The sequence below is a fragment of the Palaemon carinicauda genome, chromosome 40, assembly GCF_036898095.1.
Source record: "Palaemon carinicauda isolate YSFRI2023 chromosome 40, ASM3689809v2, whole genome shotgun sequence".
NCBI lineage: Eukaryota > Metazoa > Arthropoda > Malacostraca > Decapoda > Palaemonidae > Palaemon > Palaemon carinicauda.
Window position 1 is genome coordinate 7,409,194 of NC_090764.1, and position 17,500 is coordinate 7,426,693.

The following is a 17,500-nucleotide window of genomic DNA, read 5'->3' on the forward strand; positions in this document are numbered from 1 at the left end:
TCTCTCTCTCTCTCTCTCTCTCTCTCTCTCTCTCTCTCTCTCTCTCTCTCTCTCATCAAGACTTCCGTATGAATGTTCAAATGTTCCCCCTTTAACATTAAGTAACACAAATTAACATTCAGCTCTGGCTTTAATTACCAAAATTCCCGGTTATTGGAGGTAATAAGAAGACGAAACTATTAATGAGCGCAAATGCCTTCAAGTATTGCAAACTTACTGAACGAGTGAATCATCAGGACAGCTTTTTATTTTAAGTCTCCGTAACAAGGTTAATGATCACTAATGAGTTTACATGAAATTGCACAAACTGTGTATGTGTGTGTTTGTGTGGTGATGAATGACCGGAAATCAACAGTATGTGCTAGTATATTTATGTCTGTTTCTAAAAATATTGTATTTTGATTGTTTATTATTTCTATTGTAGTTTGTTTATTTCCTTGCTTCCGTTTTTTCACAGGGTTATTTTTCCCTGTAGGAGTTCTTTGGCTTATAGCATCTTGCTTTTCCAACTAGGGTTGTAGCTTGGCAATTAATAATAATAATAATAATAATAATAATAATAATAATAATAATAATAATAATAATAATAATAATAATAATAATAATAATAACTTACAAGTTATTTTCCGCTCTCAGATATTATTTGGAATTTCTTGGACTGAAACTCATCTTTTCAAAAGAAATAAAGTAAATTGCTTTGATTCGTCCGAAGTGTCCCCAAGGGTTGTGGGAATTTACTTCATTTTCACCGGGAGGACGTGGGTTGAATAAAAGTACTCGAGCATTACTCAAGGGTCTCTCTCTCTCTCTCTCTCTCTCTCTCTCTCTCTCTCTCTCTCTCTCTCTCTCTCTCTCTCTCTCTGTATATATATATATATATATATATATATATGCGTGTGTATACAGAGAATTTCCATACATACATACATGTATGTATGTATATATATAAATACATTTATATATATATATATATATATATATATATATATATATATATATATATATATATATAACAGTACATACAATATATATATATATAAATACAGTATATATATATATATATATATATATATATATATATACATATAAATATAAATATATATATTTATATATAAATATATATATATATATATATATATATATATATATATATATATATAACCATACCGAGAGAGAGAGAGAGAGAGAGAGAGAGAGAGAGAGAGAGAGAGAGATTAAGTTCACCTACATAGAAAGGGGAATGATGTATCTCTTAACTCATTCCTCATTCTGCATAATCCTCTAATTCTCATAATTGGTCACAATTATGACAAACTGCTGACTGAGCCTAAATATGGAGTATTCACTGGAGCGTGTATCTCATTTACCCTCTCAGATGCTCCTAAATCAACATATTACGGAAATAGTATGATTTAATATTTGCGTTAAAGTGTATTTATGTGTTTACAACTCTGGTTCTAACGTCTATTTTTTTGCTTCGTAAGTAAAAAGGGTGAGAAATAGGTTTCGCTGCATTAGGCCTAGAGCTTTCATTAAATTCTGTCGCTAAATTCTAAATGATATGATAATCTTACTTTTAAATCTTGGTTCTCGAATAATCGATGGAACCCACTGCTACTTTGACCAGTCTTCAAAGCTCTATATTTTTCTCATTTTGAACTTGCCAAAGCAATTTCCAGTGGTTGCCCTTTGCCTTTCTAGGAAGAAATCAACCGCAGCTTTGTTTAACTTTACTGAAATGTGCTTTCTCCCAAGTAACGTAACATCTCTTATACAGTAATAATCCTTAATATGAACCAATTCATCTTCTATAGCAATCCACCTGCAATGGGGCCATACTTGAAGGAGGTTGTGCTGTTGTCATATTTTCATTAACCTTAGTTCCTTGCTCTCTATGGAGAAGACGTGGCATCTTTTTTTAGCGTCGTTGCCACATTTGGCATTAAAGACTGACTAACAAGATTTTTTTCTTTAACCTTAGTTCCTTGCTCTCTATGGAGAAAACGTGGCACATCTTTTATAGCGCCCTTGCCACATTTTGTATTAAAGACTGACTAACAAGATTTGTTTTCTTTAACCTTAGTTCCTTGCTCTCTATGGAGAAGACGTGGCATATCTTTTAGCGGCGTTGACACATTTTGTATTAAAGACTGACTAACAAGATTTTTTTCTTTAACCTTAGTTCCTTGCTCTCTATGGAGAAAACGTGGCACATCTATTATAGCGGCCTTGCCACATTTGGTATTAAAGACTGACTAACAAGATTTGTTTTCTTTAACCTTAGTTCCTTGCTCTCTATGGAGAAGACGTGGCATATCTTTTAGCGGCGTTGACACATTTTGTATTAAAGACTGACTAACAAGATTTTTTTTCTTTAACCTTAGTTCCTTGCTCTCTATGGAGAAGACGTGGCACATCTTTTATAGCGGCCTTGCCACATTTGGTATTAAAGACTGACTAACAAGATTTGTTTTCTTTAACCTTAGTTCCTTGCTCTCTATGGAGAAGACGTGGCATATCTTTTAGCGGCGTTGACACATTTTGTATTAAAGACTGACTAACAAGATTTTTTTTCTTTAACCTTAGTTCCTTGCTCTCTATGGAGAAGACGTGGCACATCTTTTATAGCGGCCTTGCCACATTTGGTATTAAAGACTGACTAACAATAGCGGAAACGTGACTCCACCGGTAATCATAAGCAAGTTTCGATACTTTAGAGCGACATTATAGATTATAATTTCCCCCAAAACAGATTTGTAGATACTAGTATTACATGTGTCTGTACGTGTTGGTTATGCTGTGGCTTTCATCGTGTCATTTTGACTATTTCTATACTAACTAGCCAACTTTCTAATACTGTTGCTACGAAATATATTTCAAAAACATTTATTGGTACTAATGTTTATCACCCTTGTTACATCTATCAATGTTAGCACTGTATTAGGTTATAACTGCCATATCTTTACGATACGAAGAACTTTCATAAGTACTTTGCGCAACTAAAGTATGTTAGCAAGATTATGTGCAAAAATATTTATTTCAGAGTTCTCCTGTTCTCTTCCATACACTAATTCTTGAAAAGTAAAATCTATAAAAGATTTGAGCATTTTAATAATTAGATTATGCACAGCCCTACACAACCCTAGCACACATCATCATCATCACCATCTCCTCCTACCCCTATTAACGCAAAAGGCCTCAGTTAGATTTCGCCAGTCGTCTCTGTCTTGAGCTTTTAGATCAATACTTCTCCCCTCACCTCCTACTTCACGCTTCATAGTCCTCAGCCATGTAGGCCTAGGTCTTCCAACTCTTCTAGTGCCTTGTGGAGCCCAGTTGAAACACATGCAATTACTTTATCCCTCATTGTGTAAGAGACAGGAGGAAGTACAGTATATTGATTATCTCACGATTATGCCAAACATTTCTAAATAAGTTCTGTTCCCTATTTCCATATAATCCATCTGAATTTAGACCAGATTATGTCTCCATTTCCTAAGATAGCCGAGTCGTTGATTGTTTAAGGGGAGCATTGCTAATCAAATCTGAAAATGTGCGTTACTTATTCCATGCTATGCAAAGGATTAAGAATATCTAACTATCAGATTCACTCCAGAATATTACCCAGCTGTTTAACATAAGTGGGATTTTATCATTTACTATTTAGTTCGAGAGAGAGAGAGAGAGAGAGAGAGAGAGAGAGAGAGAGAGAGAGAGAGAGAGAGAGAGAGAATTTCAATCTTGTTCGCTTGTTACTTACGGCAAATATTGTCTAATTTCATAAAGTTAGTTTTTTATCTTTTGGATTATACCGCCGAAATTGAGAGAGAGAGAGAGAGAGAGAGAGAGAGAGAGAGAGAGAGAGAGAGAGAGAGAGAGAGAGTAGATTAATATTTTGTAGAAAACCCTAACGAACTGTTACCCTAGTCCCAAGATAAAAAAAAATCTAGACGCGTTAATCTATAAAAAAAACATTCATATTTTTCCTTTGGTATTCCAGCAAAAATGTAAAAAGATATTTGTTAGTAAAGCAAATAAATGATATGAATATAAAATTTCTAAGGGAGTCAACTGAACATGAAGGGTAAGGATACTTGCAAACCGCAACAAATAATGTACATGCGAACGAGGGTCTAGGCCTAATCTTACAGTTCTATTTTAGACGCAATCTAAAAAAAAAAAAAAAAAAAAAAAAAGATGAAAAATACAAATGCACGAGTTTAGCGTTGTCGTAGCCTATTGGAAACGTCCCTGCCTAGCGTTCTGCCGGACAGGGGTTCGAGATACGTTCCTAGTAAGCTAAGGATATGGTGTTTAGGGGAGCCTATAGGTCTACCTGCTGAGTCACTAGCAGCCATTGCTTGGCCTTCCCTGGTCCTAGCTTTGGTGGAGGGGGTTTGAGTGTTGATCATTTATATATATATATATATATATATATATATATATATATATATATATATATATATATATATATATATATATATATGGTCAGTCTCTAGGGCATTGTCTTTGTCCCTTGCCTCTGCCATTCATGAGCGACCTTTAAAACCTTTAATAGAAGGAAATAAAAGCCGTTCAATCATGGAAAAGTTTTCGAGAGGAATGAAAGAATTGACAAGTTAAAAGGAACTAATGAATTCCAGGAAAGAAATCAAATGGAAAATGACTGCGATAGGAAAGTAATTACAATTAATGAAAGCAGTTTCGAATAATGATGATTGTCCATAATGAAAGATAGGTGTTTAGGCGTTTAGAAGTAATGCTAAAATTTGTTTGATCGATATGACTCTTGGAAAAAAAGACGCAAAAGTGACTTTGCACAACCAAAGAAAGCAGGAAAGATGATCAAAGACTTATTTGCACTTGATAAATTATGATAAAACCTTGTAGTTTCCACAACTCACGAAATAACAAGGGTTTGTCTGTAAATTCTGATGCCGTTATGATTATACTAAAAAAAATTAAGTGATGAACGGGAAAAGTCAATTATTATTATTATTATTATTATTATTACAAACTAAACTATAACCCTAATTGGAAAAGCAAGATGCTATAAGCCCAAGGGCTCCAACAGGGAAAAATAGCTCAGTGATAAAAAGAAATACGGAAATGAATAAACTACAAGAGAAGATTAAACAATAAAAGTAAAATATTTCAAGGATAGTAAGAGCACTGAATTTAATCCTTCACATATAATCTATAAAAACTTAAAAACAAGAAAAAAAAAACAAGAGGAAGAGAAATAAGATAGAATAGCGTGCTATCTTTGACCCATTTTTAAAAGAGGGAATTAATAGCTCAAATAGCAACAAAAATACTAAAATTAAACCTAAAGTCTGTATATAAATGCATCGTTATCCAGTGGCTACAACGACTGTGTAATCACGCCGAAAGAAAACATATTATCAATCAGTCGATACTAAGCAAATGCTTAGACTAAATATTCAACCAAAACAATAAGGTTTAGACTAGATAACTATAGTTTCTACTTAGAACTTTGTCTCTACCTTTCCCGAGATAATAACTAACCTCAATTAGGAAATATTTATTTTAATGTTGTTACTGTTCTTAAAATATATAATTTTTCCTTATTTCCTTTCCTCACTGGGCTATTTATCTTGTTGGAGCCCCTGGCCTTATAATCATGCTTTTCCAACTAGGGTTGTAGCTCAGTAGGTGATAATAATAATAATAATAATATCAGCTCGTCTTTCTCTTCCTCCTCTACGATACGGCTTGAGGAGCAGTACATAGGCCTAAGACCCATTTTCTGTGGGTCCTGCATAGGCCTACCACAATACGGTACATGAAATCTATCGCCTCAAACAAAATCCTAGAAAATCATAAACTCAATTATCAGCTCGTATTTGTCATCCTCCTCTGACATACGGTTTGAAGAGCTGTCCATAGGCCTAAGGCCCATTCTCTGTGGGTCCTGCATAGGCCTACCACAATACAGTACATGAAATCTATCTGCCTCAAACAAAATGCTAGAATCATTAACTCAATTATCAGCTCGTATTTGTCATCTTCCTATGACCTACGGTTTGACGAGCTGTCCATAGGCCTAAGCCCCATTCTCTGTAGATCCTGCATAGACCTACCACAATACAGTACATGAAATTCACCTGCCTCAAACAAAATAAAGAAAATCCTTCAACTGCATAGAACAACTCACCTCGGATCCCTCCTTAGGAACACACCACTGCCAGACAACGTTTGTCTCGTAATAGCATTGTACCCTAGTTACTTAAAATGGTAAAGGAATAGTTGCCATATTTCTTTCCTTTTTACAGAAATGAAGAAGCACCGATGATGGTTGGGCAGTTACGAACTTATTATTATTATTATTATTATTATTATTATTATTATTATTATTATTATTATTATTTAAGCTGCAACCCTAGTTGGAAAAGCAGGATGTTATAATCCCAAGGGTCCCAATAGTGAAAATAGCCCAGTGAGGAAAGGAAATAAGGAAATACATTACAATAAAGGTTTAAGAACAATAACATTGAAATAGATCTTTCACATATTATACACTATAGAAACTTTAAAGACACAAAAGGAAGAGAAATAAGATAGAAAATGGTGTCCGAAGAATTAAAAACATATCACATAGTAAATATAGTTAATGTAGTTATCTTTATGCTACTAAAATAATGATAAATATAATATTAGTATTAGTACTGACATAAATGCGTTAGAAGCTAAATTGAGGTATATTGACAGAAACAATTGAAAGTTGTGTACTTAGGGTTCTATTGAATTTTTGCTGTGCATGAATGAGGTTTTGTTCTTGTGAATATCACTGACTCTCTCTCTCTCTCTCTCTCTCTCTCTCTCTCTCTCTCTCTCTCTCTCTCAAGTGAATCAATAATAAAACAGCCGCTTTAACAAGATAGAATTTAATCAAGAAAGTCAATTACAACAAACCGTATTTTTGCTGTTCAATTCAATAGTGTTAATTTATATATCCAGGTGGATTTGGATTGGGTGTGTTCTTCGCCAGTTGCTGACAAGTTCCACAAACCAATTCCCACTGGGTCAGGAATTCGAAGGGAACGTTGAACTCGCGACACGTCTCGTAGAAAGCAGGGTAGAGAGAGTCGAGCTTGGAGTGGTCAACCGTTGGAAGCAGGTGATGAAGGCAGTGGTCGCCAAATGTTGTGGCCACCAAGAATAAGTTGCCTTTTGTCTCAAATCTGAATAATAATAATAATAATGATAATGATAATAATAATAATAATAATCATAATCATCATCATCATCATCATCTCTTCCCAAGCCTATTGACGCAAAGGGCCTCAGTTAGATTTTGCCAGTTGTCTCTATCTTGAATTTTTTTAAATCAATACTTTTCCATTCGTCATTTCCTACTTCACGCTTCATAGTCCTCGGCTATGTAGGTCTGGGTCTTCCAACTCTTCTAGTGCCTTGAGGAAGCCAGTTGAAAGTCTGGTGATCTAATAATAATAATAATAATAATAATAATAACAACTAGAGGGGCATTCACTAGAGCGCAGACCTCTGCCGCGGCAGCTTATTTCTTGACCTTGACCTTTGACCCTAATATGTATCAACTGGCGTGGATTTTCATAGGGGTTGTATGAATCAGATTTTTACAGTTAGGCAGATATGCGAGAAATATTTAGCAAAAGGTAAGGAGGTGTATGTTGCGTTTATGGATCTGGAGAAAGCATATGATAGAGTTGATAGGGAAGCAATGTGGAATGTGATGAGGTTATATGGAGTTGGTGGAAGGTTGTTGCAAGCAGTGAAAAGTTTCTACAAAGGTAGTAAAGCATGTGTTAGAATAGGAAATGAAGTGAGTGATTGGTTTCCGGTGAGAGTGGGGCTGAGACAGGATGTGTGATGTCGCCGTGGTTGTTTAACTTGTATGTTGATGGAGTGGTGAGAGAGGTGAATGCTCGAGTGCTTGGACGAGGATTAAAACTGGTAGGCGAGAATGACCATGAATGGGAGGTAAATCAGTTGTTGTTTGCGGATGATACTGTACTGGTAGCAGACACAGAAGAGAAGCTTGACCGACTAGTGACAGAATTTGGAAGGGTGTGTGAGAGAAGGAAGTTGAGAGTTAATGTGGGTAAGAGTAAGGTTATGAGATGTACAAGAAGGGAAGGTGGTGCAAGGTTGAATGTCATGTTGAATGGAGAGTTACTTGAGGAGGTGGATCAGTTTAAGTACTTGTTGTTGCAGCAAATGGTGGAGTGGAAGCAGATGTACGTCAGAGAGTGAATGAAGGTTGCAAAGTGTTGGGGGCAGTTAAGGGAGTAGTAAAAAATAGAGGGTTGGACATGAATGTAAAGAGAGTTCTATATGAGAAAGTGATTGTACCAACTGTGATGTATGGATCGGAGTTGTGGGGAATGAAAGTGATGGAGAGACAGAAATTGAATGTGTTTGAGATGAAGTGTCTAAGGAGTATGGCTGGTGTATCTCAAGTAGATAGGGTTAGGAACAAAGTGGTGAGGGAGAGAACGGGTGTACGAAATGAGTGGATATGAATGTGTTGAGGTGGTTTGGCCATGTTGAGAGAATGGAAAATGGTTGTCTGCTAAAGAAGGTGATGAATGCAAGAGTTGATGGGAGAAGTACAAGAGAAAGGCCAAGGTTTGGGTGGATGGATGGTGTGAAGAAAGCTCTGGGTGATAGGAGGATAGATGTGAGAGAGGCAAGAGAGCGTGTTAGAAATAGGAATGAATGGCGAGCGATTGTGACGCAGTTCCGGTAGGCCCTGCTGCTTCCTCCGGTGCCTTAGATGACCGCGGAGGTAGCAGCAGTAGGGGATTCAGCATTATGAAGCTTCATCTGTGGTGGATAATGTGGGAGGTTGGGCTGTGGCACCCTAGCAGTACCAGCTGAACTCGGCTGAGTCCCTGGTTAGGCTGAAGGAACGTAGAGAGTAGAGGTCCCCTTTTTGTTTTGTTTCTTTGTTGATGTCGGCTACCCACCAAAATTGGGGGAAGTGCCTTTGGTATATGTATGTATGTAAATACGAACCAAGTTTGAAGTCTCTGTGACAACGATGGCCAAAATTATGGCTGAATTGGACATTTTGCTTGACCATGACATTGACCTTTGGCCTTAATCTCCTAAAATTTAATCATTTCCAGATTTTTACATAACAGTTAATCCCTGCAAGTTTCTTTACTCTATGATTAAAATTGGGGCCAGGAAGGTGTTCACTAACAAACAAACACACATACACACATACAACAGCTTTTTACATTACAGTTAATTCCTGCAAGTTTCATTATCCTACCATTAAAATTGTGGCCAGAAAGGTGTTCACTAACAAACAAACACACACACACATACAACAGCTTTTTACATAACAGTTAATCCCTGCAAGTTCCATTACCCTACCATTAAAATTGTGGCCAGGAAGGTGTTCATAAATAAACACTCACACAAACAAAACAGCTTTTTACATAACAGTTAATCCCTGCAAGTAACATTACTCTACGACTAAAACTATGGCCAATCAAACACACACACACACACACACAAAAGGAATAAAACATAACCTCCTTCCAACTTCGTTGGCGGAGGTACTAATAAATCTGAAGGAAAGAATAACACTTGCCTGTCCCTGGCCGCATCCAACTGACAGAGGCCCCAATCTGGATTCTCTCTGAATCTGTCACCATCATGGTAGATATCTGGATGATGGTGAGAGCTTACCAATCCGATGAAGGTGAAACAGGTGCTACAGGCTGCATGGAGTATCAGCCATACCCTGAAAAGGAGTAGAAGGTAAAACAGGTGCTACAGGTTGCATGGAGTATCCGCCATAGTCTGAAAAGGAGTAGAAGGTGAAACATGTGCTACAGATTGCATGGAGTATAAGCCATAGCCTGGGAAGGAGTAGAAGGTGAAACATGTGCTACAGGTTGCATGGAGTATCAGCCATAGCCTGAGAAGGAGTAGAAGGTGAAATAGTTGCTACAGGTTGCATGGAGTATCAGCCATAGCCTGAGAAGGAGTAGAAGGTGAAGCAGGTGCTACAGGTTGCAGGGAGTATCATCCATAGCCTGAAAAGAAGTAGAAGGTGAAACATGTGCTACAGGTTGCATGGAGTATCAGCCATAGCCTGAGAAGGAGTAGAAGGTCAAACAGGGGCTAAAGGTTGCATGGCGTATCAGCCATAGCTTGAGAAGAAGTAGAAGGTGAAGCAGGTACAACAGGTTGCATGGAGTATCAGCCATAGCCTGAGAAGGAGTAGAAGGTCAAACAGGGGCTAAAGGTTGCATGGCGTATCAGCCAAAGCTTGAGAAGAAGTAGAAGGTGAAGCAGGTACAACAGGTTGCATGGAGTATCAGCCATAGCCTGAGAAGGAATAGAAAGTGAAACAGTTGCTACAGGTTGCATGGAGTATCACCCATAGCCCAAGAAGGATTAAAAAGTGAAACATGTGCTACAGAGATGCATGGAGTATCAGCCATAGCCTGAGAAGGAGTAAAAGGTGAAACATATGCTACAGGTTACATGGAGTATCAGACATAGCCTGAGAAGGATTAAAAGGTGAAACGTGTGCTACAGGTTGTATGGAGTATCAGCCATAGCCTGAGAAGGAGTAGAAGGTGAAACATGTGCTACAGGTTGCATGGAGTATCAGATATAGCATGAGAAGGAGTAGAAGGTGAAACATGTGCTACAGGTTGCATGGAGTATCAGCTATAGCATGAGAAGGAGTAGAAGGTGAAACATGTGCTACAGGTTGCATGGAGTATCAGCTATAGCATGAGAAGGAGTAGAAGGTGAAACAGTTGCTACAGGTTGCATGGAGTATCAGCTATAGCATGAGAAGGAATAGAAGGTGAAACAGTTGCTACAGGTTGCATGGAGTATCAGCTATAGCATGAGAAGGAGTAGAAGGTGAAACATGTGCTACAGGTTGCATGGAGTATCAGCTATAGCATGAGAAGGAGTAGAAGGTGAAACAGTTGCTACAGGTTGCATGGAGTATCAGCCATAGCCTGAGAAGGAGTAGAAGGTGAAACATGTGCTACAGGTTGCATGGAGTATCAGATATAGCATGAGAAGGAGTAGAAGGTGAAACAGTTGCTACAGGTTGCATGGAGTATCAGCCATAGCCTGAGAAGGAGTAGAAGGTGAAACATGTGCTACAGGTTGCATGGAGTATCAGCTATAGCATGAGAAGGAGTAGAAGGTGAAACAGTTGCTACAGGTTGCATGGAGTATCAGCCATAGCCTGAGAAGGAGTAGAAGGTGAAGCAGGTGCTACAGGTTGCAGGGAGTATCATCCATAGCCTGAAAAGAAGTAGAAGGTGAAACATGTGCTACAGGTTGCATGGAGTATCAGCTATAGCATGAGAAGGAATAGAAGGTGAAACAGTTGCTACAGGTTGCATGGAGTATCAGCTATAGCATGAGAAGGAGTAGAAGGTGAAACATGTGCTACAGGTTGCATGGAGTATCAGCTATAGCATGAGAAGGAGTAGAAGGTGAAACAGTTGCTACAGGTTGCATGGAGTATCAGCCATAGCCTGAGAAGGAGTAGAAGGTGAAACGTGCTACAGGTTACACGGAGTATCAGCCATAACCCGAGAAGAAGTAGAAGGTGAAACGTGCTGGAGGTTACATGGAGTATCGCCATAGCCTGAGAAGGAATAGAAGGTGAAGCAGGTGCTACAGGTTGCATTGAGTATTAGTCATAGCTTGAAAATTAATAAAAGAAACTCTTTAGCTATGGTAAGCAGCTCTTCTAGGAGAAGGACACTCCAAAATCAAACCACTGTTCTCTAGTCTTCGATAGTGCCATAGCCTCAGTACCATGCTCTTCCACTGTCTTGGGTTAGAGATCTCTTACTCGAGGGTACACTCAGCCACACTATTCTATCTTGTTTCTCTCCCTTTTAATATTTTGAAGTTTTTTTCCTCTTGTTAATTTCAAGCTTTTATAGTTTAAATATAAAAGATTTATTTTGATGTTTTCATTAATCTTAAACTTCTTGTAATTTTTCCTTATTTCCTTTCCCCACTGAGGTATTTTCCCAGTTGGAGCCCTCGAGCTTATAGCATCCTGCTTTTCCAACTAAGGTTGTAGCTTAGCAAGTAATAATAATAATAATAATAATAATAATAATAATATTTTATGCTTACTCAAGTCTTCCATCCACAGACCTTAATTTTGATAGTACTTCAATTACTTCACCCCTGTGCATTACATAAGATTCTATTGCAAGGTATTCCATGATCATCTTTATCAATGATTTATTTTTAAAGATTCTTGTTAATGAACGTTATTTTAGCTGTACAAACAATACCCTTAGGATTATTCTTTATTTTCATTGGTTACTTAAATATGAATGAGTTACCCTAATTTTCATTATCTAAATTTGCTTAGATATTTTTTCTGATCCCAATGCTACTATGTACAGTTGGACGCAGGAATTCCTGGTACACCTCCCTCTGAAGAAGCGCACCCAGCCACACCCTTACTGCAAGGTGAGTTGTCCGTGTTTGGTTACTCGCCATGAAATAAGGGCGTACCAGGGTGCATTTCTTCAGAGACTTCAATGTGAAATAAAAAAATTAGCCTTGACTTTTAAATCCTAAGGCCACTCAAGCCAAAGACTCCTTTAGCTTTCAAAGCAATTCTGTGCATGTTCTGTGCATTTACTACTTTATAATAGATGAATCACGTTACTATTCCCCCATAATATGTAAATGGAAAACTATGAAAATCGAGGCAAACGTTTCTCTAAAACCGAAAACTTATTCGTAGACAAAACTAACATGATCGATCTACGTACTCACTCCTGCAACATGACTTACTTTATCCCTGCGGCCACCGAAGATGAAAGACCACACATCACGAACAACTCCAGAAAAGGAAGAAGGTTTTCAGGCCGAAGCGGCGTCTGTCCTGTGACCACGATGTAGATCCTCTTGAAAAACTCACTATAAAATATGAGTGGCAAGAGCAAGACCGAATAAATTTGGGCTGCGAAACGTTGGATGAAATTCTTGTCCGGTTTTGGTAAGAAGGTCAGGAAAGGCTCCACGGCTACGATATCCATATCGTACCTCGTGTTGGTGAAGAGATGGTGAGACAGGCCGTGGCTTATTCGCCAGTCGTTGGATGTGAGGAGACCAAAATCCCAGTAATACATTCGGAAGTTGTCTCCCTGGTGAAAGAAGTTGTGGGAGCATACCACAGTCAGGGCGAGGACAATGCCTGAAAGGAAGGAATGGTCTGAGCAGAGATTTGGTAGTAATTTCTGCCTTCTGGAAGCGTTGTAAACGTTATAGAGGCTGTCTGAGCAAAAATCACACAGTGATTTTAGCCTTTTGGAAGCGTCATAAACTGTTCAGATGCTGTATCAAAGCATATTTTACTGCTTAGTTTGCAAAATACAAATGCAATCAGTTCTAAAATAGCACAAACAGTATCAAGTTACTGTAAAATTCATTCTCACCAGAGAGAATCCCCAGAAGATATGAACCTGAGACAGATGCGAATATAGCCAAGACGACGAAACTAATAAACAATGTATCTTGCATGAAAAGCATCTGACGACTAGGTCCCCGGCCTATTTTCTCTAGAACTGGCCTAACCTGTTGGAAGAAAGTAAATTTTAGAGACGTGCATAAGCCTTAATCAAGATTAAATAATTTTTTAATATTTTCATATCACCGCTGTCAATATTTCTTACTGATAAGTCAGGAAAACTGAAAAATAGCTTTGTGGTAGAAAAATCTGAAGATCAATAGTAAAGGAATGAAACGCTTCGTAAATAAAGATTACCTTTATCACTTCATTAAGCTTCATCACTTCTTTGTCTTACCAGTTTTCAAAAAATCTCTTTCTTGTGGGACATTAATATAGTCTACTGAAGTCATCAAGACTGGAGCGAGTCCATTCACTGAGTATTACTAAATCTCAAATAGTAGGCATTTATTATTTAAATTTTACAAATAGGAACATTTCAAACAGTTTGTGGTAGGCATTTGATATTTACACCTGCACATACAAGTTATTTTTTACGAATGTGTCTTACTTTTCTCTTGAAAGTCCTGAAAAAACCATTTTCGTGGAAGGTGTATGGCGATTTCCTGGGCGTGCCAATGTCTTTCACAAAGTATTTGGACAGAATCTTCTCCGCTGTCAGACTTACGTGGGAACTTTCGAAAGCCTCTGTAATATCTGTCCCTTTGGTCATTGTGATCCATTCCTTGCCTAGGGAGTGAGAAAATAAGTCAAATGAGTCACTGTGAGAGATCGTCTAACTGCTGATGGAATTTGTGTTTGAAAGGAAAGGACCAAATAAGTCACTGTGCGTGTGAAGTGTGAAATATAATGTCTTAGTGACGTCAGATTTCAGGTTAAGATGAAAACTACATTTGCGTTTCAATATTTGTTGTCGATACATGTTTCGACTGCTTTTATATGTAGTTCTTCGTCAGGGCTACATTTGTTGAAGCATGGAATGACACCTATGTAGAGACTATGGCAGTGCGAATTTTGAATACGAAAACACTTGGAAACTCGAGACTATGGAAGTGCGAATTTTGAATACAAAAACACTTGGAAACTTCAAAACTTATTAACAAATATTGTTAAATAAGAAAATATGGGATGGAAACCTCGAAAAGAGGAAAAAATACTCGTTATACATTCATGACAATCTATTGGACCAGGATTTAAGACTCTCTCAAGATTGCTCAACAGTTCTTTGTCCTGTTTATAGCCTAGCCAGCTTTGTGAGCTAGATATGAGGGAGTTGGGGGTGGCTGGTTTGAGGGAGCCTATATGTCTACCTGTTGAGTTATCAGCAGCCATTGCTTGGATCTCCCTGGTCCTAGCTTGAGGGCTAGGGACCTTGGGTGCTGATCATATGTATATAAAGTCTTTCTTTAGGACTGTCACTTGACTCTGCCAGCTTCCTGGACCAGGGTTCGATTCCCTGGCCGGTCAGAAGCTATTGTCTTTGAGTGGTTTTGCCTTGGGACTCTGATCCCGAGGTCGGTAAGAGAATCTAGACATTAAGGTATTAAAGTATATAGCTCATTTGAATATGAAAAAACGTCTAAATGTGCAAAATTTATCATTAATAGAATGCCAAGTACAAAAATACCAATTAGCTATGATAGTGAAGATGGGTTGATTTCAATTCTAAGTACAAAAAAAATCTGAATTCGATAGGTGTAAGTACAGAAGAATTGTCATTTACTTTTATCTTTCTTCGTGGCTATATGGTATTGTCACTTCCTGGACCAGGGTTCGATTCCGTAGACGGTCAGAAGTTATTGTCTTTGAGTGGTTTCGCCTTGGGATTCTGATCCCGAGATCGATAAGAGAATCATTAAGGTATTAAAGAATATGGCTCATTTGGATATATATAAATATATATATATATATATATATATATATATATATATATATATATATATATATATATAATTGTATATATATATATATATATATATATATATATATATATATATTTATATATATATATATGGTCATGCTCTCTGTCCCTTGGGAAGGGGGCAGAGGGAGTAGTCATCCCCTGGTGAGAGGGGTTGTACACCACTAGCTGGGAAAGGGGAAGGGGTGGGAAGGGTTGAATCTGTGTGTGCCTATCTAAATATTTAGGCCATCACTTTTTACGGGCCGCGTACACTAGTAATATATATTTTCAGTATAACAATGAAACACTTCGAATGATTACCACGTCATACCAAAGTTACAATAAGTCTGCATATCTGCTTGTAATAGAAGACAAACTTTGAAAAATACCTCCTGGATGTCTTTTTGCGAAGTCTGTCAAGTCATAGAGCTTGTTATGGACCCTCCAGTATGGCCCGATATCGTCATCTATCCTCTTCCCTTTCAACCATCCAACTGTTGTTATTCCCACATCGAAGCAGGCCGGGCGATCTTTGAATTTCCCAGCTGGTACGTTGGTGATATGACCGTTGTCGTAAGCCTGGCTCTTTGCTTCAGCGTTGGCTTCTCGGGTTTGACCCTCGCAAGGTGGCATTTTGATCTGAAAGACAGAAAATCCTTTTAGCTTGGGGTAGAATTGAGAATTTGCAAGACAAAACCTTTTTAGCTTGGGGTAGAATTGAGAATTTGCAAGACAGAAAACCTTTTTAGCTTGGGGTAGAATTGATAATTTGCATGACAGAAAACCTTTTAGCTTAGGATAGAATTGAGAATTTGAAACAATCGCTAATCATTTTGAAAAGGAAATGAGAGACGTAAAATTAAGTCTGTTAAGCTGATTCTGGGGAGTCTATCCTGTGATGTCACCCTTGGATAGCGTTATGGGTGTTACCGTCCTTAAGCCATTTTATTTTGATGAAATATATATATATATATATATATATATATATATATATATATATATATATATATATATATATATATATATATATATATATTCACTGCATATTCACACATTCATTCAGACATTACTAATTGTAACTCATCAGTTTATTGGCAATGAAACTGAGGTGTTTCATAAAAGCTAAAGAAGAAGAAGAAGAAGAAAAAAAAAACGGTTCTGTCATACATACTTTCTAAAATGATGGAAGTCAGCTACTGAACCATGAATCAGTGTTTGTGTACAATTTAATACATATATGAATAACGGTCACATTGAGGATAGATAAGGACGGTCTAGGGCTAGACCATGGTCTAGGACTCTTGGGGTTCTAAGTGGGACCTGGGCACATGACGAGCCGTTTTGGGCGAGTTGCCGTTAATCCCCTGAGTAACAGATCTATCTAAGTGGATCCTGGGTAGCCTATAGGCAAATTCACTTTCTGATCATATCGAAAAATAGGCATAGGTTGGGTTCGTTTTTTTTCTACACTTATTATTATTATTATTATTATTATTATTATTACTTGCTGACCTACAACCCTAGTTGGAAAGGCAGGATGATATAAGCCCCGGGCCGTCAGTTTCCTAAAACTACTGTATAAAAAATGCTACTAATATCTACAATCTTGACCTGATTTGAATGATACACTTTGGTCATGTGACCCAACGTTGGAGCCTGAGAAGCCAAAGAGCAGGAAAGACACTGAGAAATAAAGAACACAATAGAAAATAAACACAAGCATGATAAAATGTATAATAATTTTTGTGAAAAGAGGCTTACCGTATGTCTACAAATTCAACTGAGTATTTGGACCAAGCTTCGAACCTCTGGTATCGGCTATCTGAGTGTGAAGATAATTCCCCAATTTGGACACAGCCAGAATGAATAGTCTGAAAGGAAGGACAAGACAGTTAGAATGAACTACAGACCTAGTATCACATCGTATATTATTATTATTATTATTATTATTATTATTATTATTATTATTATTATTATTACTTACTTACTTACTTACTTACTTACTTACTAAGCTACAACCCTAGTTGGAAAAGAAAGATGCTATAAGCCCAAGAGCTCCCACAGAGAAGATAGCCCAGTGAAGAAAGGAAATAGGA

General features: G+C 37.5%; 1 protein-coding gene across 2 annotated transcripts in view; it reads right to left on the reverse strand.

The window, feature by feature from the left end:
* Nucleotides 1-6,910: 6,910 nt before the first annotated feature.
* The window catches only part of LOC137631520 (cytochrome b5-related protein-like), an 18,054-nt gene continuing 7,464 nt past the window's right edge, over nt 6,911-17,500 (reverse strand). The window contains exons 2-8 of one of the 2 annotated variants that reach the window (XM_068363270.1): nt 17,166-17,275; nt 15,794-16,043; nt 14,052-14,230; nt 13,470-13,608; nt 12,826-13,228; nt 9,611-9,763; nt 6,911-7,205 (exon numbers count right to left, since the gene is read on the reverse strand). In XM_068363270.1, the coding sequence (XP_068219371.1) occupies nt 6,965-7,205; nt 9,611-9,763; nt 12,826-13,228; nt 13,470-13,608; nt 14,052-14,230; nt 15,794-16,037 (1,359 nt within the window). In that variant the 5' untranslated portion in view covers nt 16,038-16,043; nt 17,166-17,275 and the 3' untranslated portion in view covers nt 6,911-6,964. Of the gene's footprint in view, nt 7,206-9,610; nt 9,764-12,825; nt 13,229-13,469; nt 13,609-14,051; nt 14,231-15,793; nt 16,044-17,165; nt 17,323-17,500 lie in introns of those variants that run through there. The other variant, XM_068363272.1, reaches the window with a different exon arrangement.